Source organism: Chlorocebus sabaeus, chromosome 24, assembly GCF_047675955.1.
Source record: "Chlorocebus sabaeus isolate Y175 chromosome 24, mChlSab1.0.hap1, whole genome shotgun sequence".
Classification (NCBI taxonomy): Eukaryota; Metazoa; Chordata; class Mammalia; order Primates; family Cercopithecidae; genus Chlorocebus; species Chlorocebus sabaeus.
The window spans coordinates 48,010,456-48,034,624 of record NC_132927.1 but is presented as its reverse complement, the minus strand read 5'-3'; the positions used below and the strand labels follow the sequence as shown (position 1 = coordinate 48,034,624).

The following is a 24,169-nucleotide window of genomic DNA, read 5'->3' as shown; positions in this document are numbered from 1 at the left end:
AGAAAGCCCAAGAATCAATTGCCAAAGCCTAAGAGAAATTCTTAGAAAATAATGGCATAAAATAAAAAGATTTTAAAAACTAGCAAAAATAGCATGTGCATGTCCAAAGGAGAAAATAAACAGTTGATTAAATTTCTTCCTGCAGGAAACCTCCCCAGAGACACAGAAATTAAATTTTCAACAGTGCTGCTGGCTTGGTAGGAGCTGTGGGGGGTTGGGTGGGGCAGGGATCTCCTAGGTTTTCCCTTCTGGAAAAGACTAGGAACCAAAATGCCAAAGCACCATGAGCAGGGGCAGCTCACCTGAAGCCAAACCCTAGCACATGCAGATACAGTTAGGAAAAGCGGCCGCCAGACTGAGACAGCAAAGGTCCAAACAATTGCTGAGTTTTGGGCAGCAATTGAGAGAGAGAAGAGAATAAGAGCATCATGGAACATAAAAGAAAAACATTACGACAATTTGAGATGCTGAGTGTCTTTTAATGCTAAGCGTTGAATGTTTCTCAGCTCCCAGTGGAAGATTCTTAAGATATATATTACCTGACTTCTCTACCTGTAATGGCAACCTTATAAATCCAGAGATGGATTTATAAATCCCATTTAGTCACTCTTTCCAGCTGCTGTTGCCACACACTGAAAGGGAGTTTCGTCCTGAGTCAGACTCCATGGATGAAACATTCAGCATCATATGTAATCTATTGTTCTTCACAACACCCCACTCCACTATCTGCTAAGAGATGTTCTACATGGTATGCAAACCCTGCACTCGAGTCTCAGGCCCACAGCTGCCTCCTCAGACCTACCTCCGCGGGGTGCAGTCATCATGGGGGGGAATGATGACAACCTTCACCGTGACAGATGTTCTCAGGAGGTCGATCATCTGCTCATGGCTCAGAGTGGCAACCGCCACCTTGCAGATCTCCACCAGGCGACTGCCCTGCCTCAGCCCTGCCTGCCACGCATAACCGTAGGGCTCCACATCTGCCACGATGCCCTCATAGTTGACATGGAAGCCAAGCTGTCCTAGCCCATTTCTTCGCAGAGTCATCTCCACTGATTCACAGCCTTTGGAAACAAACTAGACAGGGAAATAAAAGATACTGTGGTTTAAAGCAATAGGGTATTAAGTGGTAGACATGGAACTGGAAAATCATTGCAAGCAGGGTTAGTTCTGAATATCTTATTGCCAGCTGAAGAGCAGTCTGGTTATTTCTTCTTCACTAGTCTCCTATTCATTAGGCCAAAAGGAATACACTTGTTGCATCCAAAAAGCTAAACGGCTTCCCTGAAGTTACAAGGAAACCTCTACCAGAAACCTACAGGGAGCTGGCAGTAAATAGAAACCATATACTGCTACTCACTTGGCCTTTGTAAAATTCAAGGCAGCAGATACTCAAACATTCTTTTCAGCACCACCACCAGATAACTGGGCTGTAGCACCAGGGAACAGGTCACATGTAAATGGGGTTTGAATACACACACACACACACACACACACACACACACACACACAGAGTAAATGTGTCTTCCCCAACTTGTTCTACTTTTCCAAAACATCCATGTAAAACACAAGTATGAGATAAACTCTATTTGCTTCACACATCAAGGGAGTTTTCAGAGAAGCTAATAACAGAGTGCAAGGTTCAGTAACTTGGCTCTAGTCTGTATAGAAAGCTTTATGAAAGAGAAACTGCATATAAGGAAGTAGAAGGAAAGACTCACCTGCAACCTTTTGACAATTTCTTTGATCTCCTCGTTGTTAATAAAACTCCCCACTGAAACACATTCTCCTCGTTCATAGAAGATTTTGAGGCTGGTGTCAGTTGAAGTCCACCCTATCACATCTCTACAGGAACAATTGAAGACCACGCTCTTTGTTTCCTGTTCAATGAGCACAATGAACTCATTGGAGATCCCTAAAAGGCAGTCTAGCTCCATGGCCTTGTTGTAGTCTTCAGCCCGGACTGCCCACACAATGGCCCCCATGCTGCTGAGCTCGGCTCCTGGATATGGCTTAGACTTTTCCTTCTTCTTGGAAGCCAGAGAGATGAATGGAAACTTGCCAGAAGGGTCGATAGGGGTGTTGGTGACATTCTTTTCTGCCAGATCTTTCAGGTATTCCTGGCGGGTCCGAGTTGCCATGGCCCGGAACTTCTCCGATTTATGAGCAGCATTTTCTGCATTAATCACTTTTGCCAAAAGGAAGTCCCTGAACACATTTGACTTAGGGAAAGTGACCCCTTTAGGAATGGGAGGCCCAAAGGAAGGCACATCTCTGGACCTGGTAACAGCCACACTGAGAGACAAAGATCAAAGAGAGCCACGTTAGTATTTCTCGGTCTCGCAACATCAGAATAAAATATACTTTCTCAAAGACAAAGACATCCCTCAGATGCAAAATAGCTGCTTATTTTCCCATGAGAAACAACACACATTTCGGCTTAATATGAGCATAGTTTTTCATTCAACCACATTTAGGATTTACACAACATAAATTTTTTTTGTAGGTCAAAAACAAACCTCCCAAAATCCCAAAAGCTAACACTACTAACTTTTTTTTGACAGACAGGAAACTGACCGCAACTCCATGAAAAAAATAGGCTTACTGTAATATTCTGCATAAGACATTTTACATACCTACTAATTGTTTTCAAGGGAGGTTACTGTAACCACATCATCTTTTAGAACAAGCATCCATTCTGTGAGAACACAAATGTGTTCTCCATTCTAGATATGATGCCTATAAGCAGATAGCTTATATTAAAAATATCAGAAGATGCATGACACAAAAGAAATGAATTAAATTTTAATAAAACTTAACTAGTATTAGTTGGCCTAAGAGTGAGGCATTATGCAACCAGATTAAAAGCATAATTTTAAAATGAAAATTGGAATCTGAGTAATAGTATGAGAATAATCTTTATGTAACAGCAACAATGCTTTAAAATAATATTTTTAAACTGAGCTATTGCTTGGTCTTTTTGGCATTTTATTCTGACAATCTATTTGCAAGAAAAACGTTTTCCTTCTCCCGTTCCTTTAAGCAAGATTGATATAAGAAAGCCTGTTCCAGTCATTTCTTCTGAATATATATTCCTAAAATTGGGCCTAAGAAAAGGATCATATGAACATCCGTAATAACCTATTATTTTGAACCTCAAAAGGAAAAAAAAGTAAGTTTATCCTAAAACAAAAAAGGAAGTTGTTGATATAGAAATACAGAGGTTGAGTGTTTTATATCATGTCCCAAGATTTTAGTAAAGTTTGACATGGCTGGAAATGATTCTAACACAACAAAGATCCCCCCTTCCAAATTAAAAGTGAGCAAATTATGCAATTATACTTAGTATTACGGAAACAATAAAAAAAATCTGTTTCTTCTGAACTCTTAGAATAGAAACGGCATAATCAGAGAAAATGCATCTTTCAAATAAAATTGAAGAGCTATGTTTCACTTTTTCTTTAAGAAGGGTTTGCTTTAAGATATTCAGCTTTGTTTTTCAATAAATAGTTATTTCTTGTGAAAATAAGAAAAATAAAAATCAGCAACTTCAGGATGCAAATTGTATTTCTGGTGGAATGGAAAAGCTAAACACTCAGAAGATGCCATGGGATGGCCTATTTGTTGGTTTCACAAGCGTATTTTTAAAAGACTACCTAGTTCACTTCATGACAAAGAACAGTGGCAACCAACACTCCATTTTCTAACTGGAGGAGAGAATTCAGAGACTTCCATATGGCTTAATTATACCAATATGTATTAGGAAGGCAATTTTTCTTGTCTATTGTGAACTGCCTGACTTGAACGCTGACAGCTGTATAATTTTAATTTGATCGTGTTATTTTCTCTTAAAGTCAAGCAAAATATGCTGAAATTCAGGTTTGCTAGATTTTTCTAAGTGGAATCCTGTAAGAATCTAGAAATATTTAATAACTTTCATTTTAAAATTGGCAATTTCTCATCTGCTAATTTCACTCAAATTGCTATTCTTTCTCAGAAAATACCTGTGATTTTATTTTAAATAAGGAGATTAAAATGCTTAGCAGGGGGTGTGATTTTAAGCACCCTCCATCTACTTGCCCCTTAAACTAACTGGCTTTCTGCAGATCCATTTATTAATTGATAGAACTTTAGACAAACATACAGTGAAAACCTACCAATAATTAGAAACAGCTATAATGAACTGTGAGGAAAAGAACTGAATCCTTAACATATAATTTTCAGTGATTCACTGTGGTAGGGAGGTAAATGATACAGGCAGTGAAATCAGTTTCGCAGAGTCAGAAATAGAAACCTTACAGAAGATGAGGAAGATGATACTCTGGAGTGCTCTTTTCAAATAAGTGATTTTGTTTTGGATAAATCAAACTGGCAAGGTTTCTACACGGTTAAAAGCTCATTAATTTAGATGCCACAAATTCTGAACTCTTGATAATAAGGCCTGGTTTAAGCTAAACAGAATATTTTACCTCTGTAAGAAAAAAACCTTTCTAGAATCTCAGTTTGCTGTATGTAGTTACTTAAGATATATTAATTATAAATGGTTCTTGGTATTTTTAAAGGTAGATTCCAAAGGGCCTCTGCTTGGCTGTACTTATGTTAGCCTAGCTGGCAATTCTGTGTCTTCTTGGAAATAATACATGCTTTAAAATCATAGCCATGCTTTATTTACCCAGCATTGTTGAGGACTGGAATGTTCTACTCAAAAGGGTTATCTAGATGACAGACAGACAGAGCTAGAGGCTAAAACAGTGATGGAAAGTTATCACAGGAAGGGAACTTAGAGAACTCAATGTTCCTCAAATTCTTTCAATAAAATCTTGGGTTTCATTTGAAAATTCACCTTGATTTTACATTCTATTGAAAAACATTTGTGTTCATTGTCATATAAAAATATCTTCTCACTCCAAAATCTTTGGGTACACTGAGCAACCAGGAAGGTGTCTTGTTTGTATTCTGTGGTTTGACATCTTCCTGAACCTCCGGTTGAGCAGCTGGTACAAATTCTTCACTTCTCCAGGAAACAGATACAGAGAAGTAAAAGGATTTGCCCAGATTTGTTAGAGAGAGCCAGGATTGGAATGTAAGCTTCTGGACAGCCAAGAGAGTGCTCCACGACAAGCCCACACTTACTCCCTCTGAGGAAGTGCTTTGAAACCTTCTATGCCTGAGGTGCCTGCTAAAAGGGACCATCCACATGGGTTACATGGCCAAAGAGATGAGGCGGCTATTTCTAGTTGATATAGGCCATGTAACACTGGTTGGCATCAAAGAGCTTGGATGAAGTAACAAGTCTTGATACCCAAAGCCAACTTCAAGATGACACATGAAAATGTTCCGAAGACTACTTCTTCATCTTCTTCTTTTTTTTTTTTTTTTTTTTTTTTTTTTTTTTTTTTTTGAGATGGAGTCTCACTCTGTTATCCAGGCTGGAGTGCAGTGGCGCAATCTTGGCTCACTGAAACCTCTGCCTCCTGGGTTCAACCAATTCTCTTGCCTCAGCTTCCCCAGTAGCTGGGACTACAGGCACCTGCCACCTCACCTGGCTAATTTTTTGTATTTTTAGTAGAGACAGGGTTTCACTGTGTTAGCCAGGATGGTCTCAATCTCCTGACCTCGTGATCTGTCTGCCTCAGCCTCCCAAAGTGCTAGGATTACAGGCATGAGCCACCACACCCGGCCTGTTTCAAAGATGTCTGAACAGAAGTTTAGTGGATAAAAACTGAGAAATATAAGATATTTGAACTCTGAAAGCACAATGGAAAAACAGCAATAATCAACAATCCCCAGCCCAAAATTTAAAAGGAAGGTGACACAGAAAACATCAAATGAGAGGGAAGTTTCCTCTTCTTGGAGCCTGGATCAGATTACTGGCCAGGGCAGCTTCCAAGAAAGCAGATCTGGGCAAAGGACAGGAAAGATCAAATATGTGCCAATCATTCTCTTGATTTCTAACAGTATTGATCCACCAGTCACTGAGTAACTACTATGTGCTAGTCACTTTGCTCAAGCTGAGGATCAAGGCTGAGGATGTCCTGGGCTCAGCCCTCCAGAAACTCAAAAGTCTGGTGGGAGCCACAGCCAGTGATTTGAGTCTACTACAGGGTGCTATGGGTAGCACTTAGGAAAGGCATTTTAGTCCTGGGAGGTCCAGGGAGCCTTCTCAGAAAAAAGAAAAGCAGGAATTCATCAGATGAAGCAGGGAAAGGGGAGTGTGTGAGAGGAGCAGCATGTACAGAGCAGAGGGGCAGAGCACGCTGTTCTGGGGAGTGGTCAGTAGCTCCAAAGGAGTGCGGTAGGCACTGGGGTGCAGACTGGTAGATGAGACTGAGAGACAGGAGGCCAGACCCGACGCCCCCATGCAGTAAGCTATGCCTGCAAGTCTGAACTTTTCTCTAAATGCTTTTAAGCACAATGAATGACATAATCAGGTTATTGTTTTAGAAAGGTCAGCTGCAGTGGACAATAGGGATGCTGATTAATTGAGGCTTGAAATAGACCTCCTTAAAGAAATTTCTATCACTTGACCTACTTGGGTTTTTCTTCTTCTCAGCTGAAGCTTGCAAATCCATGTTTTTTTTAAAGAGAGGAAAGAGGATGAACACAGACATTTCATGGGCATGCATCACGCTTCCTCTCTGCCTATGCTAGACATTTTACTTATAGGATTTTAAGTGGAGGTCAAGCAACTTCCCAATGCACTGTTTAACAATTTGGTCTAATTCCAAGTGCTTTTTGTACTATATCACACTCATTCCTTTCAACAGTTATTACATTTCAATTACCGGGTATGGAAACCTCTCTGAGAGGAGTAACACATATTTCTACCTTCCTAAACATACCTCTGACCACAATTTAATATTTGCTTTGAAGAATCAGGGTCACTGTTATGACTACTTATTACTATTCTGGTTTTAAAATGAGTAACCACTATTTTATTTCATCAACTAGTGTGTCAATGTTCCAATTTACAATTGTTTAGGATGTCCTAAGATTTTCTTTATAGTCTTTTTGTCTAAATTGCGATCCAAATAGGATTCACACATTGCAATTAATTTAGCTTTAAAAAATATTTTATTCTATAGATTCCACTCCACTTTCTCACTATTTCTTGCAACTTGCTTGTTGAAGAAATTGGGCTTTTTGTCTGCCGAGTTATTCAGGGTCTGAATTTTCAACTACAAACATGTTCCTCTGTCGTTTGTATTTCCTATAAATTGGCTTGTCTGGCAGCTTGATCAGATTCAGATTTAATTTTTTTTAGGGGGTGGCAAAAATAATGCATAGGTGAGGTTCTATTCTTCCATTATGAGGCACATATTTGTCTCTTTTTATGGTATTTGCATCCTTTGATGATCGATGCTTAAATCCATTAAGTCATTAGTTGTTGAAAAATGGTATTATTTTATACTGTGTTTCCACAGTGAAGCCCTCAGGAGTAACTGAAGCACACAATAGTTTCCCCTTATCTATGGTTTCACTTTTTGTGGTTTCAGTTAGCCATGGTATAGTACAATAAAGTATTTTGAGAGAGAGACCACATTCATATAACTATTATTAAAGTATATTGTTATAACTGCTATATTTTATTAATTACTGTTAATATATTACTGTGCCTAATTTATAAAGTAAACATTATCGCATAGGAAAAAACATAGTAAATATAGGGTTAGGCACTATCCATGGTTTCGGGCATCCTCTGGGGGTCTTGGAATATATCCCTGACAGATAAGTAGGAACTAATATATTTGGTTGTTTGCCTCAAAATCAAACGACCCCAGATTGCTATGCTTATTGAATTCGTATCTTTGATGTGAACAGTTTTTCAGCATCTCCTCTATCAATAAACAAATATTTGTTTCCAGTATATACTCGCTATTAACAGCTCCTTCATCTTTTTTATTTTGTTTCTTCTAATCTTCTCTATCAACTGGGGTCAGACAATTAAGGTCACTGCAACAATACAAATAAAACAGAGACTGGAGGGCTCTCTTATCAGTTATGGGATAAGCTTTAGTATGTAGACTTAGTGACTGATTTCTGAGTTCTTGGCTACATGATGACTCACATTAACTGGCCTCTAGAATTAGTCTGAATTAGTCAGTTACTCCTATATAAGTTTTCTAGTCCCATGGAAGTATAATACCACATTATTTTGAGATCTCATCTCTAGATCCACTATAGGGATTTTTCTCTCTTTGTTCTCCTGTTATATCCCAGGGTCTAGAGTAGTGTCTAGCACATATATGCTAAAGGCTGGATAAAGAACTAATGAAAAATAAATGGATAATGACAGTCTGCAAATTTATTTTTCTGTGTACAAATTACCTGGCATGGTAACACTGGATAATTTTTCCTAGTGTTATGTAGTGTTGAATTGATGGCCTAGCATTCTGGGGGCCTCCACTGCCTGGTCATCCTTCCTGCATTAGTAGCCTTTTTATTGTACTTTCCATCCTCCTTCCCATCACTAGGCTTCTGTCCTTTCCACTGACCACTCCTAGAATGGTTTCTCTTTTTCCCGCTGAATTCCATCCAGTTATGCTTTAGCACACACATCAAATCCCATCTTCTCATAAATACCCATATAACTTCAGCCTGTAATGACCCCACACCTCTCTGAACTATTACTGCAGAACACTCTTTCAAGGAAACTTTTCCCCTTTCCGGAGTTCAGATACCAGGTAGGTGTAAGTAAATAAATATGTGTGTTCATGGTGGAGAAAGTTGGGACCAAGAGGTTTTAAATGCTAAAAAGCACTTGGGGTACAAAAAATAGTTAGAAAGAATGAACATGACCTAGTATTTGCTAGCACAACAGGGTGACTATAGTTAAAGATAATTTAATTGCACATTTAAAAATAACTAAAAGAGTATAACTGGATTGCTTGTAACACAAAGGATAAATGCTTAGGGTGATGGACACCCCATTTACCCTGGTGTGATTATTATGCATTTCATGCCCATATAAAAATATCTCATGTAACCCAAAAATATATACACCTACTATGTACCCACAAAAATAAAAAAATGTTTTAAAAGCATTTGAGTTACTCTAGCTATATCACTTAGGGATAAATTTTTTTTTTTTTTTTGAGACGGAGTCTCGCTCTGTCACCCAGGCGGGAGTGCAGTGGCACAATCTCGGCTCACTGCAAGCTCCGCCTCCCGGGTTCACGCCATTCTCCTGCCTCAGCCTCCCGAGTAGCTGGGACTACAGGCGCCCGCCGCCACGCCCGGCTAATTTTTTGCATTTTTAGTACAGATGGGGTTTCACCGTGTTAGCCAGGATGGTCTCGATCTCCTGACCTCATGATCCGCCTGCCTCGGCTTCCCAAAGTGCTGGGATTACAGGCATGAGCCACCGCGCCCGGCCACTTAGGGATAAAATTAAATTAGATTTAAAGTATAAATCAACCCATGTATAAGTTTTTCCACCAAACCACCCTAATAAAACAGGCCTATAAATTCATATCCCCAGCAGTTTGGGGAGTGGCTGGAGTTTGAGAAAAACTCACGGGTGTAAAAATTCTTTGAAGACTCACGTTTTAACTGAAAATTGATATTTCCCATTCTACCTCATAATAACATTTATTTTCATGAGAAAATAAGCTTGTCCTTATCCCCTCCCCCAACATTGAAGGCTAGAAGAAAGGTGCCCTGTTTATTCTGTGCCTTCAAACACTTCCTGACATCACCCCCCACATACCTGAGGAAGTGTGCCTGCCTCTTTTGACAAGGATGGCAAAAAATTATTGATCTTTAAAGTTTGCAACAGGCAAAGGTCACTACTCTATAATCTCTTGTGATTTCTTTCAGTGATGTTACAAACTGATATGTTTTCTTGGATTGATAAACAGGCCAAAATTCTCTTCAAAGCTGTGTGCTGGGCCTTCAAACAAGCCTGGTAAGTAGGAACTTCCAGACCTGCCCACATGTCTTCAGCAGGGATGTTCAGTACCCCACTCCTCGCAAAGACTCCTAGCGTTACACGATAGGGTTCAAAAGATGGGCTCTCTAGGCAACAGATTAAAAATAAGAGAGAGAAAGCAAAAATCATAATTTTCAGGGGAGAGATGATAAAAATAAAAAAACAGAGCACTGAAGAAGGTGAACACACCTCCCTCAGCAGTCTGTTTAGACTCGTGCGGTTCATTATGGTGGCCACTGGCCAGCTGTGGCTATTGAGCACTTGAAATGTGGCTAGTGGGACCAAGGAATATCAAATTACATTACATTTTAATTAATATATGATTTAAAAACTGATACTTAATTCTGTTATTTTAAAGATTTTAAAAAGTACATTTGGAAGAATCTGGGTATATTAAATCTACCTTTTCAATTGTAAATTTTATGAAATCTAAATATACATCAAGTATCACCAATGAAAATTTAGCATCCTAATTGAGATACGCGGTAAGTCTAAAATGTACTTCAGGTTACAACGACTTAGTCCAAAAAACATGTGAGACGTCACAATAATTGTTAAATGCTGAAATCACATGTTAATTCATGTTGAAATAATATTTAGATATATTGAGTAAATAAAATGTATAAATGGGTCAAAAACAGTGTCAACTATAATTTTAATTTCATCTATATCTTGGCACTTTTTAAAAAATCTGGCTATTAGAAAATGTAAAATTAATATGTACCTTGCATTATAGTCCCATTGGACGGTACTGATTTAGACAAAGGCTTGGAAAGAAGAAACTCTCTTTAAAAGAAACTGCATAGCTTTCCACTTCCCAAACTTTGGAGTGCCCATTCAAAATGGGCTTAACTTTCTACCTGTCAAGTGGTATGAAATCCTTTGCATGAATTGAGTACACAGCATGTTTTAATTGAGTATTTTCTAAATGCAAATAGTTATCCATCCCAATTATAGTCAATTGTTCTGTGCTTTCATTCTACAACTAACCAGAGCAGCTTTCAGACACTATTTCCTTGATAAGAGGTTTCAGATCTAGGTCTTCATGGCTGGAGTTTCTGCCCCAACCCTAGGAAACTACAGACTTCCCTGGTCTTGGGTGTTCACCTAGGCTCAGCACCTGAGAAGTTCTGGAACAGCCTCCGTGTTGGGAGCTCGGAGTGGAAAACCCAGCTTTCCCAGCATGTGAGAGAGGTGGCATAGCAGCAAGGTTAAGAGACTGGGCTCTAGAATCAAACTGACTGCATTCCTGTCTAATTCTGCTCAACACTAGCCAGCTAACCCAAGGCAAGTGACCTGGCTTAAATTTCATCATCTGAAAATGGAGATAAAAGTAGTATCTACCTGATGTGTTTTAAAGATTAAATGGGATATACATGTAAGATGTCTAGAATAGTGTGGGGCTTGTAAGAAGAGCTCAACCAATGCAGTTATTAGGATACGTGCAAGGACGGTGACAGCCAGCAGGAGACCAACACAACCTCTACTTGTTTTTTTTCTCTAAGCTACACTTACTCTACTCCTAGAATTAATTTGCCTTACCCCTAAAGATAGACAATTGTGGATCTCACCAACTGTCAATCTGCACTGGTCACTTTCTGTGCAGACAACATTTTAGGGATGGAAAGATATGCTAAATGTCTATATTTTGAAAGGAACTGATGCACATTAAAAACAAATTACAAATGCTAGAACATTACCCTTACACATTCTGGCACTACACCCATATCAAGCTAGCATCACAGGTCCCTATCCCCTTCAACTCCTAACTCTCCAGTATTCTTAAAAAGAAAGGTCTCCACAGATAGAGGCCTGAATTCTGATACTCATGTGACTGCGTCAACAAGTGACACTGAAACAATTTCAATAATGCTGAATAAAGTATAGAAGTGCTTCTAAGCTTGTAGTCAGAGTGCTAATGTGAATCAAGTAAGTCAGAGGCAAGGATTTAGGCTTCTTTAATAACAATGCTTTTCAAAAAATTAACTTCTCTTCCCTGTTTATTACAATCCTTCTTCTCTGCTCTTGCCATGCCAAAAGAAAAATATAATTAGCAATATGAGTAATTAGTTGGTTGGTGACCAGATGGTATGGATGAAGGACATCACCTAAGGAGGAGGTGCAAATGGAAACGGCAGGTGTCTAACCAACATGCTTGGGTAATGTCAATGCCACCGAATTACATCATCATGTGAATTCAGCCATCCGCATGCACAGTTTAAAGACAAAAAGAAATAGTAATAGACTTTCCATTGCCACCTCAGAATGCAGAGCTGAATGGGGCCTCTGTGTGATAACCAGCCAACATCCACAGAGCCCCTGCTGTGACACCCATACACACCTATAACAGACACTGTCAGAGCAGGGATTGTGCACCCTCACGATGACGAAAACATGCTGGAAGTGGGATCGGATGTTTTTTGGGCTGAACGGCTGTGCTCCAGGCTCTTGGAAAACAATTGTTACAATATCATTTCCAATGTGCCGCTTCCTCAGGAGCTACAAGAAAAAATAAGCAACCAACATAAAAGACAGTAATTTGCTTTCCCTGCCGCCCCAATTCCCTTATATATTAAAACATTCATTACTAATCAGTACATGTTAAGGTAGGTAATCTACACAGGTACTGTCAATGTTTTAGCCTGCCTTATTCCCTCTAAGGAAGAACATGGAAACGAATATTTTGAAATTTGCATAAAAGATACAGCCATTCAAATAGATCTACCCAATATCTGGCATATTATGCCAGGTCCCAACATCTCCAAATCCTCAGTTTCTATAACAACAGTTTTGTTCCATTTTCACATAAGAAAAACAAGTGCCATAGGGAAGATTTTTAGAGATGAGAATGGCTGAAATAATTACAATGTAATTTATGTTCTGGTTTAATTGACTTTAATGAAAGAAAACGTGGCTAAGGTGTCTTCCGATATATGTATTGTGTCACAAGCTGGGCATGTAGAAAAGAATAATATTCCAGAATGTTGCAACAATTAAAAGCAGGTAAATTTCAGGTTTAAACACCTTCTTTAATTGCAATGAAAGCTGCTTAGGGACACCCTCTGTCTCCCATTCAGTGGGTGCTGGATGGGTGGCTTTCAAACTCAGGCACCCCAGATCACCCCAGGTCAGTGTCTTTCAGCAGTTAATTCAATAGTGTAAAGAAAAATAGAATAAAATTTGTATTTCTCATACTTATTATATGGAGGCTTTTAAAAAAGAAAAACAACTAAGTGTGACATTTATATAAACTATCCATTAGACATAAACTTGTACTTATAAAACTTATATTTAAAAAAATATTCTCTAGTGACATTAAGGCATACAAATTGCACACCAGTAAAATCAGTGATCTAGTATTGGCTGCCAACAGGGAGAAACAATAGCCTTTTAGACTAGGGTTGAGAATTGGCAGTTAGAATGTTCAGGAAATGTACTTTTAACCTTAGGAATTTGAAAGCATCCCAAATTGTCTTCTAATGAAGCAGTTTATTTCTGAGTTCATTTCTAAATATGATATTCAATCAGATGTTATGAAAATAAAGGCTGGTGTGTATTGATTGCTCTACAGAACATATCAATAATTAAAGATTATTAATCTACTCAGGATCTTGGACATACCAAAAACAAATACTATTTATCTACATGTTATGCCATTCCTGCACAGATTATGTCATTTTCTGCAATGTTATTCTTTCTTCAAAATATGGCTTGACATATAAAAATAAACGTCTTAATAAAGGACCCAAATAGAAACAAATCCATTTTTCCATCTCATACTACATATAATGAAAAATAATATTTATATTAAAAATGCTTGCAAAAGAGTTTTTAAAGATACATTTTTCCTGTTTTTTTTTTTTTCTCCCAAGCATAAAGTAGTCTATATAGAAGCAAATAAATTTTTTGGCTAGAGAGTGAAAATTTCTTGATATGTTTCAGTACCAATTTCTTTCTCATTATGATTTAGGACTGTAACATTTTTGCCTTGATTAGACTCCAAAATTAAATAATTTAGAGAGCTGCCATTTAAATGCCAACTTTCTCTGCCTACCACTTCAACTCATTTAGTTACAAATAATCAATCCAATCTTGTTACTAAATTTTTTACCCTTACAAATCTCATCTTTCTCTTCTAAGTGATCAGGCAGAATAAGTCTTTATGCTCTCTTTAATGATCATTTTGTTAATGTTCCTAAATTTTTCATCTACTGATTGGTCAGAATAATAAGTTTATTATGCGTTTCTTAGCACCGTGCTTTTATTTCAAAGAGAGCTAAAATCTGGGATTTGCATAAAACAAATTATCAACAAAGTACAGATCAGAGAGTTTATCTTAAAACAGGTTTACTTCAGATTTATAGCTGATTCATTGCTTTGCTCCCCATTTTTTTTATTACACTGGCAATCATGAAAGGCAAAACTTTGTTACCCAGATTTGTGATTTAATCAAACATAAAGTGATAAAGTGTTAGATTAGATCAGTGTTTGGTTAACTTCTGTAAAAGAGGATGTGATTCATTCTGCAGCTGGCCTGTGCTCTGTTAGCACAACAACTGACAAAAACAAAAATCCATATCCATTTGAAGGTCAGAAGTAAAACTGAACTGCTCAAGTTTGTAATAGCTTTTAAAAAAGAGTGTGTTAGCTCTCTGGTTCTTTTACATTTCAATTTGCTATTATTTATTTTAAAATATTTTTAAAAATCAACTACCACACATTCCCTAAAACAATACTGCCAGTTTCCCGTTTGCTCTGCAACAATCTGTCACCTCTTAGTTTCCACATTTTCCTACCTCACTTACACTTTAGTAATTGGGCATTGAGCTTTTAGAACATTTTAAGAGAAGCTCTGTGTATGATGTGCACATACGCAATTGTTATTTATGTTCCTTGCTATCTCCCAATGAACGTGGTAAGGAAGAATATCATTCTGTTGACATTTGACTTTTTTCCAAGTTAGTATTCTATATCTCCTTTGAAATCTATAATGAAACATCAGAACTTTCCTACTCTGTGCACTGGCCTCTTGAGATGAAACTTCACCCTCTCATGGATGCTCTTTGCAACCCTGCAGAGTCACGTAATTACCAATGATTTCAACTTATTCTTCGGATTTCATGAAAACCTCAATCCCCGTGGGTGAAAAGCAAATGATTAATTCACAAAAGCATCCAGCTGGCTGTTAACCTAAAATTTGGGTCTCCTCATTTGTTTTCAGCTCATTTGCTATTCCTTACTTCCACAAAGCACAAAGCTTCCCGCTGCTGTGACAGGTGCAACACTAAATTCTGGTTTAAGATTTTACAAACTTGCCACTTAGGCGTCTAGAGGAAATGAAACAAGGGTGAAAACACAGATAACAGGAGGATCTCTTACCTGTTGCTTGTTGTTGGGTGTGTATGGCAGCATGGTAGAAACATGGAACATAATTTCATAATCTTTGTATGTTGTGTACAGAGAATGGGTTCCAGTGGAGTCAGCTACAGTTAAAAAAAAATATAATGATGAGATGACTATAACAGGAAAAATAATTTATTTAAGAGAAATATCTCAAAAAAAAAAAAAAAAAAAAGGAAAGAAAAGAAAATGATTTAGGATGAAAAGATTCTAGACAAGACAGGTGTTCTTCCTATTTTTTTTCCTTTTGTACCCGATCCTCTTTGGCAGTCTAGTGAAGCCTATGGATCAGATCCCTTCTCAGAATAATATTTGCAAAAGTATAAAATAAAAAACATAAGAGTTCAAAAGAAATTATACTGAAGTGCACAGTATCAAATAATTTTAAATATGAATGCACAAGATTTATATAACAAGATGTAGCAGTTGGTCTAATATCTACTATAATGCTGAAGACATGATGAACACACTCTTGAAATATCTGCAACAACAAATAATATAATGAAAATATCTGTGCTTTCTATTGGCAATGAAATCACAGGTAAACGAATTACTGTGGTTTACTGCCTATGGCCATAATTAACAGAAATGCTAAATTTCAACTTGGGGTCAGTGAAAATAAAGAAAAAATTATTTCCCATCCAAGTTCACAGACCCCTGAATTCTGTCCACACATCAAGTTAAGAAACATTTTTCTAATACTTCCAATTCAAGCAAGAGACTTGTTCTTAAAAAAAAGACAATAATTTAACAAGACCATTAACACTGAAGAACAAAAGTGATACAGCAATGTCTAACAGTTTTTTTTAAGACTTAAGCACATTGTATTCTCACTTTCCTTAAGAAAAAAAACCCTCTACTGCCTTAATCTTAACAAAGTTTCAGAATCAGTGTTCCCACAAATACTGGAAGCTGCAGAAAAAGTTATTAACTTCCCAACGTAAAGGAAATATGTGTTCAGACTCAAAGGACCTGGACTTAGTGGTTGCAAAAGGAACAGAAGTACATTCACTGTAAGTAAACTCAACTCTCTATCAACCCATTTTTTTTTTTTTTTTTTTTGAGACAGAGTCTCGCTCTGTTGCCCAGGCTGGAATGCAGTGGTGCGATCTCGGCTCACTGCAGCCTCCATCTCCTGGGTTCAAGTGATTCTCCTGCCTCAGCCTCCTGAGTAGCTGGGACTATAGGCGCAAGCCACCATGCCTGGCTAATTTTTGTATTTTTAGTAGAGACGGGGTTTCACCATGTTGGCCAGGATGGTCTCGATCTCCTGACCTTGTGATCCACCCACTGTGGCCTCCCAAAATGCTGGGATTACAGGCGTGAGCCACCACGCCCAGCCTCGACCCTATTTTTTGAGGTCCAAAACAAATAGGGTCTCTAAATCATTCTCTAAAATGACGGCATTTTAGAGAATGATGCTCTCAGACAAACTCTCTGACATATACCAAAAGGCAACAGTAGTTCTCAAAACTTAGGATGCACAGCATCAGCTGTGGAGCTAAATTAAAAGGCAGATTCTCAGGGCCCACCCCCCAAAATACTCCTCAGTGGGTATGGGGCCTCACAGGGGAATCTGTTCTTCACAGACACTCCCAGGTAGCTCTAATGCAGTAACTCCATTGCCGTCAGGTACTGCTCTAAGAATAGACTACAACTATGGCTTGCAGACAGCTTTCTAAAGATATTCCAGAGCTCTAAGTTTCAAGTTTGAGCTTGTTGGAGAATCTAATTTTGAAGCTGACATAAAACGTGAAGGCTTAAAAATAGTCAAAAATAGAACAAAGCAAAGACTACTTTTCAAAAATTGGAAAACTATGTTAACAACATAAATATCCAAAAAAATATCTTCTAATTATTAATGACCATCACCACAAAAAAACTGCGTATTACTACAACAAAGGATTCAACTGAACTATTTAAGGTCTTGAGCATCGATAACTTATCTATTGTCAAGAACCCTTTCTATAAATACGTATAGAATGAATTAGTACATTTTAAAACTTTAAAGTGAATGTGTCACCACTGACGTGTACTTATACATGCATTTCAAGTCAATTTTAAGCAAAATTAATGAACCAGAAAAAAAAGATTGTCATTGGTATTCATTTATTACATTGCGCTTTATATGCCTGTCTAGTTCTAAAAGGATTACTGCCAGAGTGGAAAACTGCTGGGGAAGAAAACACTGAAGATCATTTGTTTTTCTACTTCTAGCCCCTTCTCTCTGTCCTCTGCATGTCTCATTTCACACAGTGTATGCTATCTGACCAGCTTTTTTCTGGGGTCTTTTAGATTTATAGAGTTTTGCTGATAATTTTCAACAGTTTGGGAATAGTTTCAGAAGTTTCAGAGATGAAACTAGGGCTAAAATAATGAAACTTTTCTTTCCAAGAAGAAAAGAATTCCAAAATCCTGAAATTACTATGCACATCATAGAGATACTAAACTTTACCAGAAAGAATGCAAAAAGAATGTTTGCTATAAAGAAATAATTAACAGAGTAAACAGACAACCTACAGAGTGGGAGAAAATATTTGCAAGCCATACACCCAACAAAAGACTAATATCCAGAATTTCTAAGAAACTTAAAACAAATCAACAAGAAAAAAAACAAATAACCCCATTAAAAAGTGGGTAAAGAGCATGAATAGACACTTCTCAAAAGAAGACATACACGCAGCCAATAAACATGAAAAAATGCTCAACATCACTATCACTGGAGAAATGCACATTAAAACCACAATGAGATACCACCTGATATCAGACAGAATGGCTATCATTCAAAAGTCAAAAAATAACAGATGTTGGCAAGGATTTTGAGAAAAGAAAAAATATATATATACTGTTCGTGGGAATGTAAATTAATATAGCCACTATGGAAAACAGTGTGAAGATTTCTCAAAAACTAACAATAGAACTACCATTCGACCCAGCAGTCTCACTACTGGGTATCTACTCAAAGGGATTTTATCAAATGGCACCTGCACTAATTTGTTTACTGTAGCACTGTTCACAACAGCAAAGGCATGGAATCAACCTACGTGTCTATCAATGGTAGACTGGATAAAGGAAATCATTGAATAGTACACAACCATAAAGAAGAACATCATCATCTCCCTGGTAACAACATAGATACAGCTGGAGGCCACTGTCCTAAGTGAATTAATGCAGAAACAGAAAGTCAAATACTGCATGTTTTCACTTACAAGCAGGAGCTAAACAATGGGTACAACATGAACATAAAGATGAAAACAACAGACATTGGGGAGTCCAAAAGTGGGGAGGAAGGTTGAGAGGAGGGGTTGGAAAACCCTACTCCACCTCAAAATCTCCACCTACTGGGTACTATGCTCACTATTTGGGTAACAGATTCACTAGAAGCCCAAACCCCAGCATTGTACAGTATACCCCTGTAACGAACCTGCAAATGTCCTCCTGAATCTGTAGTTTTTTAAAAACAAGACTGTTTACTATATTACTAAGGAATAAAGCATACAATGTCCTTATTGTAATATTTTTAGTGACCACGAAACCCTGAAACTATGGAAGTTTTAAGAGAATGACTATCAGGAACATGAAAAAAAATGATGCTTTTTTATCTGGTTGAAGAGCGTATTGAGCAACTCTAAAGGGACAACGTGCTTGTAGAAGAAGGATGAAAGAATAATGCTACTTCATGTTTGTATAGAACTTTAAAACTTAATAAGTAAATTCAGGCATTATATAGGTCACCTTGACAATCACATGATCTGCCTCCAAATCTTTCTTTACGAAAAGTCTTATATCTCTTCTGAGATCCACAAAAAGTCTTATATCTCTTCTGAGATCCTGAACCTCAACTGCATTTGTAACACTGCTGAAAAATGGAGGAGACAGCAGCCACTAACACTGCAGCAAATTAATGAAGGCAGGGCTTTGAAGGAAAGCTTTTACAGAGGGCTTCTAAGTCTCCTGTTTACTGACTTGACAAACAAACCTCAGTCAGGAAATAATTTCCCTAAATAACCCACACACGCAGCTAAAAATGAGGATGGTCTCCAGCTTTCAAGTAACAAACTGCTTGGTGGGAAGTTTATTGTATTTATTATAGTGTGAAGGAATGGCAGTTATCTAGGTTATATCATCCGAAGAAACAAACAAAAAAGAAGGAAAAATCCCCTACTAAAAATTTCTTCATTGCAGAATTGTTCCAGCCTGTGACATATTTATTTGTAGCTTGCTTGTTTGCTACAAATCCTTATTTCTGAAATGTGGAGATGGTCTCTGTACAGATAACTGGGAAAAAGAAGAAATGGTTCAATAGTTCATTACTTCTTCCTTCCCTGAGCCTCGTCCTTTACAAAAATACTGAGAAATGAATATGATGATAATGCATGAAGTAGAGCTATCTCATGAACTGGTTTGAGTACTGTTAGTTCAAGGACTTAAGAGGGAGGAAGACGTAGGGTAAAGGCCGGTCTTGGGACTTTGCTGTGTTTCATTCCACATTTATACTTTCCCTGAACACTTAATTAACCACACTACTGGGATCTGTTCTACTTCCCTAATGCTTGCTAGCTATCTAATCACGGGCATGTTACTTAATCTAAAGAAGCCAATTCTGTAAAGTGGGGATAATTGGTATCTAGCAGGTTTGTAGGAATTAAATGAGACGGCATATATATCAAAAGTACCTGGGACTTCTGCTTCCAGCCGTAACAAAGTGCTTGATAAGGCACTCACCATGCCATTGTGAATAACTAGAAAAAATGATATAATACCTCAAACAACTATTTGCAGACACTGGACAACAGGCAGCCTTGGGTAGTGATCCTTGAGAAAAAAGAATGCAGAAGATAAGCCCTATGACCCCTGGGCTTTCTACCTTGAGGTACTTGTGGGACAGTGACACAGAGCAGGGTACTGAAGGGGGAAGCCAAGACAGACTAGAGTTCAGGAAGTCTGTGGTGGCTGATATTTGCTAGGCAGAATACCAAAGAGAAAGAAATATCAGATGAAAGGTTCAGAAATCTGAATAGCGGTCCCTTTGAGTCTTGAGTTGGACAGTAAGCTACATATGCATAAATTCCAAAAGTCAAGCAAAGACAAAATATTTGGGAAAGAATAACTACCAACGAATTATAAGCCAAATAATTTTACAGTTCACACTGGGTTGGGAGATATTAGAGTTCTGAGCAGCCACAGTAGACACTTCATTGAATATTCAAGTACTGAGGTGCAAGAAAAGTCATGCCTTAGGAGTAGGGTTAAGTGAGCCAGAGTAAAAGCTACTCTAGGTATGCTTTAACGAAGCTTAAAAATAAGACTCATAAAAATCAAGCTGTTCTGAAACTTCACTGCCTGCCAAAACAAAACAACACTTAAAGAAGATAACAAAAATAAGACACTGAACAATGAAACATTTACAACATCCATTATCTTATCAAAAACAACCAGACATGTGAGGAAGTAAAATATAACCCAAAGCAGAGGAACCCCATTAAAAAAAGAAACCGAAAATCAGAGAGGTGATGAAATTAGCAGATGAACATTTTGAAACAACTATTATAAATGTGTTTAGGGATCTGAAGGACAGTGTGAACCTAATGAGGTGAGAATAGAAGACATTTAAAAAGATTATCAAATGCAACTGTTGGCCCTGAAATACAATATTTTAAATGGAAATTTCATTGGATTGGATTAACAATGAATTAAGACACCATGGAAGAAAAGAAAAACACAAGGAGCTTTAAGATATATTAATAGAAATTATCCAAACTGAAGCACAGAAAGAAAAAAAAGGTTGGGGGAAAAAAAAAGAACCAGGGTCTCACTAACCTGTGGCACACTAGTGAGTGACATAACATATGTATAACTGGAGTCTCAGAGAGACGGGAGGTAAGACAGAAAAAATAAAGAAATAATAGCAAATAGTATTTTAATTTGATAAAAACTACAAATCCATAGATTCAAGTGACATCTACATTGGGAATGATCTTTGAACATTTGTTCTGAAAAGCACTTTTTCAGAAAAAGAATTATATTCAAAGTTTCTTGACACAAAATAAAGTTAGATTAAGTATGGTGAGATTACATCACAGCACATAGAACGAAGTCTTATCTCTAGTAGTGTCATGCCCAGTAGCAGGCAGCTGAGGTGTACAGAGGCTGGCTGTTGCCTATTTTGGTGGTCTGCTATTATTTAATGCAGGTTTGAATGGCATGATGAATGGACTCTAGCTTTTGCCCCTATTCATAAGCTTGATGTAAAAGAGATGATTTTGCATACTGTCTTCTTTGGGGCTTCAGAGTAGGAATACTTTCCTACTTTTCGTTCATTTTAGGAAATGTGTCATTTTAGAAGGACAGAAAAGGACACTTTTCTGTGAATCCTTCTCAGGAAATATGCCCTGAAAGGTCAGACATGCCTCATAAAGTTGAACTACTTAAAGGAGAGTAGTTCAGTGAAAAAGAATCTTTCCCTGTTGAATGTATTATATAATTCCAAAACTACAGTTAAGAGGCTGTTTGCTAATCCAGGCTCATCCCCCTCTAGCCTTTGCAGTTGTTGGGATAATTGGGCAAACTGTGCACAAGGTGCTTATTTTGTGTATTCCACTGCCTTACTACTTCCACTGCCTGACTTACAGTCATGTTGCTTAACGATACCCTAGCTATACATTTCTCACATCACCCTTCATCACAGATAACACACAATCTTATCAACTCCCAAACTGACCATTCATTTATAGTATCACTGAGCTTATTACACATTTTCTTCCCAGATCCTTTCAATAATTCTTTGTGGTAGTGATAATTTACACAGCACAACAAATAGGGGCAACATGAATGAACTGTACGGGTGAATATTAGAATACCTGGATAAAAAGAGTTTAAGGGCATATTGAAATTTAACATCTTTATGCAGTTGCAAGCTGAGTATAGAATGTTAAAATAATATTTAAGCAGCTAGGCTATTTATGGGTTTTAATAGTCTCTCTTGCATGCCGTTTCCAAGTTGGCAACAGCAAAACCATGGCAACAGGAAATTCTTCCCTGCAGTGGAGTTTATGAATGCTTTTCTGTTTTCATGACTCAACTCCTTATTTAATTTCCTGTACAGAAAATCAGAGAGATTAGTATAGACTGCAATACAGATGTGCTAATCCAAAGACCCTCTCAAAGAAAAACAGGTCACAGGTGTCTATGGATGAATTTAAAGATAAAATTTAAAACTGCTTTCACACAGACACATAGCAAAAGTCAAAACACTCTTTGGTTAGTCCCAGCTAACCAAAATAGGCATTTGAGAATGTTAACTATTTTACTGACAACTTGGGGACTGGGCATGGACAACCTTTCAGGTTCATGCACCATAGTTAAACAGACTGTTTCATTATCATGCTTTTAATCAACACATTTTATGAGCTAAACTAATACCAAAGCTAAAAAGTCTATTTTCTCAGAGATTAAGTAGACTGTGAATAATAATAATAGAAACAAACAAAAATCCTAGATATAAAAACAATACAAAGAAACAAAAACAAAGGTTGACTACATATATAAACATGAAGACTATGAAATGAATTAATGGAAGTCAAAACTTCCAGTCTTACACTCAGATGGTTGTAAGTTTCCAGAGTTTTTAATCACCCTAACATTTGGCTAAATGTAATGAAATTTACACAATGCTATCCAGGAGCAATTCTGCATGATCTGTGTCACTGCCCCACTTCATCCACACACCTCTGACAACACTATATTTTTTAGAGTCTAATTCTAGCTACTTTGGTTACGATCTTCAACTGTTCTGGTGTTACATCCTCCCTCTCTGGCTTTCTCTCACCACCCATCACCAGCAGTTTTCTGCAATAAATGGCAATGTTGTTTTATGGATAATTTAGCAGATGCACAACAGCACAACAGGAGGAAAATAAGCCTAGTAGGAGGGTGTAAGTATTTCTTACTTTTGGTATCAAGCTGTGCTCGATACTTCTCAAATCCTTTGAGCCGAACTCGCTCTCCCAATAGTTGGAGGAATTCTTCAAAGGCTGGGCCAGCTGACTCGTTGTTGTACATCTCTTCTTCAGTGCTCTGTCCAGCTTTGCAGTACATGATGCCTACTTTCTGCTGGTAGTTCAGCTGTGAAGGCAGGTAATACAATGCATATAAATATAGGCAGATCCACTCTGTCCCACTTAAATGCTAAAAGGTCCTATAGGGCACATGTCCAGAAAATAGTTAACATCTTTCTTCTCTTGAAATCCTTCTGTGTTTTCCATCTTTGATCCAAAAATAAACTGGAGCAAGTATCTATAAACTCCATGAATTGAGAAAAGGCCAGAGAAATAAATGAAAATTTCCTGTTTGTAAAGATCATGCATCATTAGAACAGATTTGTTGGTACAATAGGAAACTTCTGTTAATCAATTACAAGGTACAAAATGAGGTTATTTAAAAAGATCCTGATAACTAAAGGCAATTCTTTTTTTATGGTGTCCCCCCTTTTAAAAGCGAGGCCTTTACAAATTTAAAAGCAGAGGTCTACTTTATAAACCATATTTTAAAATAAACTGTTTTGCACTAAAAGGTCCACTAATATTTTTGCTGTATTTTTTTGTAAAATTAGAAAAGACTTATCTCCCAATACCCTTTTCCCAATATATTAAATTATAAACCTTGCTTATGTCTTTGTTACAGCACTACTATCATCAATACTGCACTTAGAGCAACTTCTCTTTCAAATAGTTTTCTAAAGGATGAGTGTCTGCAGAGAAACTTTAAAAGAGGCCTCATAATGGCAAATCAGCTCACGGCAAATATTTCTTCCTCAAATGCAGTTAAAATGAAGGATTA

The 24,169-nt window shown here is 37.5% G+C and overlaps 1 protein-coding gene across 18 annotated transcripts in view; it reads right to left on the bottom strand.

Annotated features, from left to right (window-relative positions):
• The window catches only part of SIPA1L1 (signal induced proliferation associated 1 like 1), a 410,731-nt gene that overhangs the window by 63,589 nt on the left and 322,973 nt on the right, over positions 1–24,169 (bottom strand). For all 18 annotated transcript variants that reach the window (XM_073011118.1, XM_073011126.1, XM_037984201.2 and 15 more), the window contains 5 exons: positions 23,281–23,455; positions 15,311–15,414; positions 12,273–12,430; positions 1,722–2,295; positions 803–1,077 (listed from right to left, as the gene is read on the bottom strand). In XM_073011118.1, the coding sequence (XP_072867219.1) occupies positions 803–1,077; positions 1,722–2,295; positions 12,273–12,430; positions 15,311–15,414; positions 23,281–23,455 (1,286 nt within the window). The remainder of the gene's footprint in view (positions 1–802; positions 1,078–1,721; positions 2,296–12,272; positions 12,431–15,310; positions 15,415–23,280; positions 23,456–24,169) is intronic.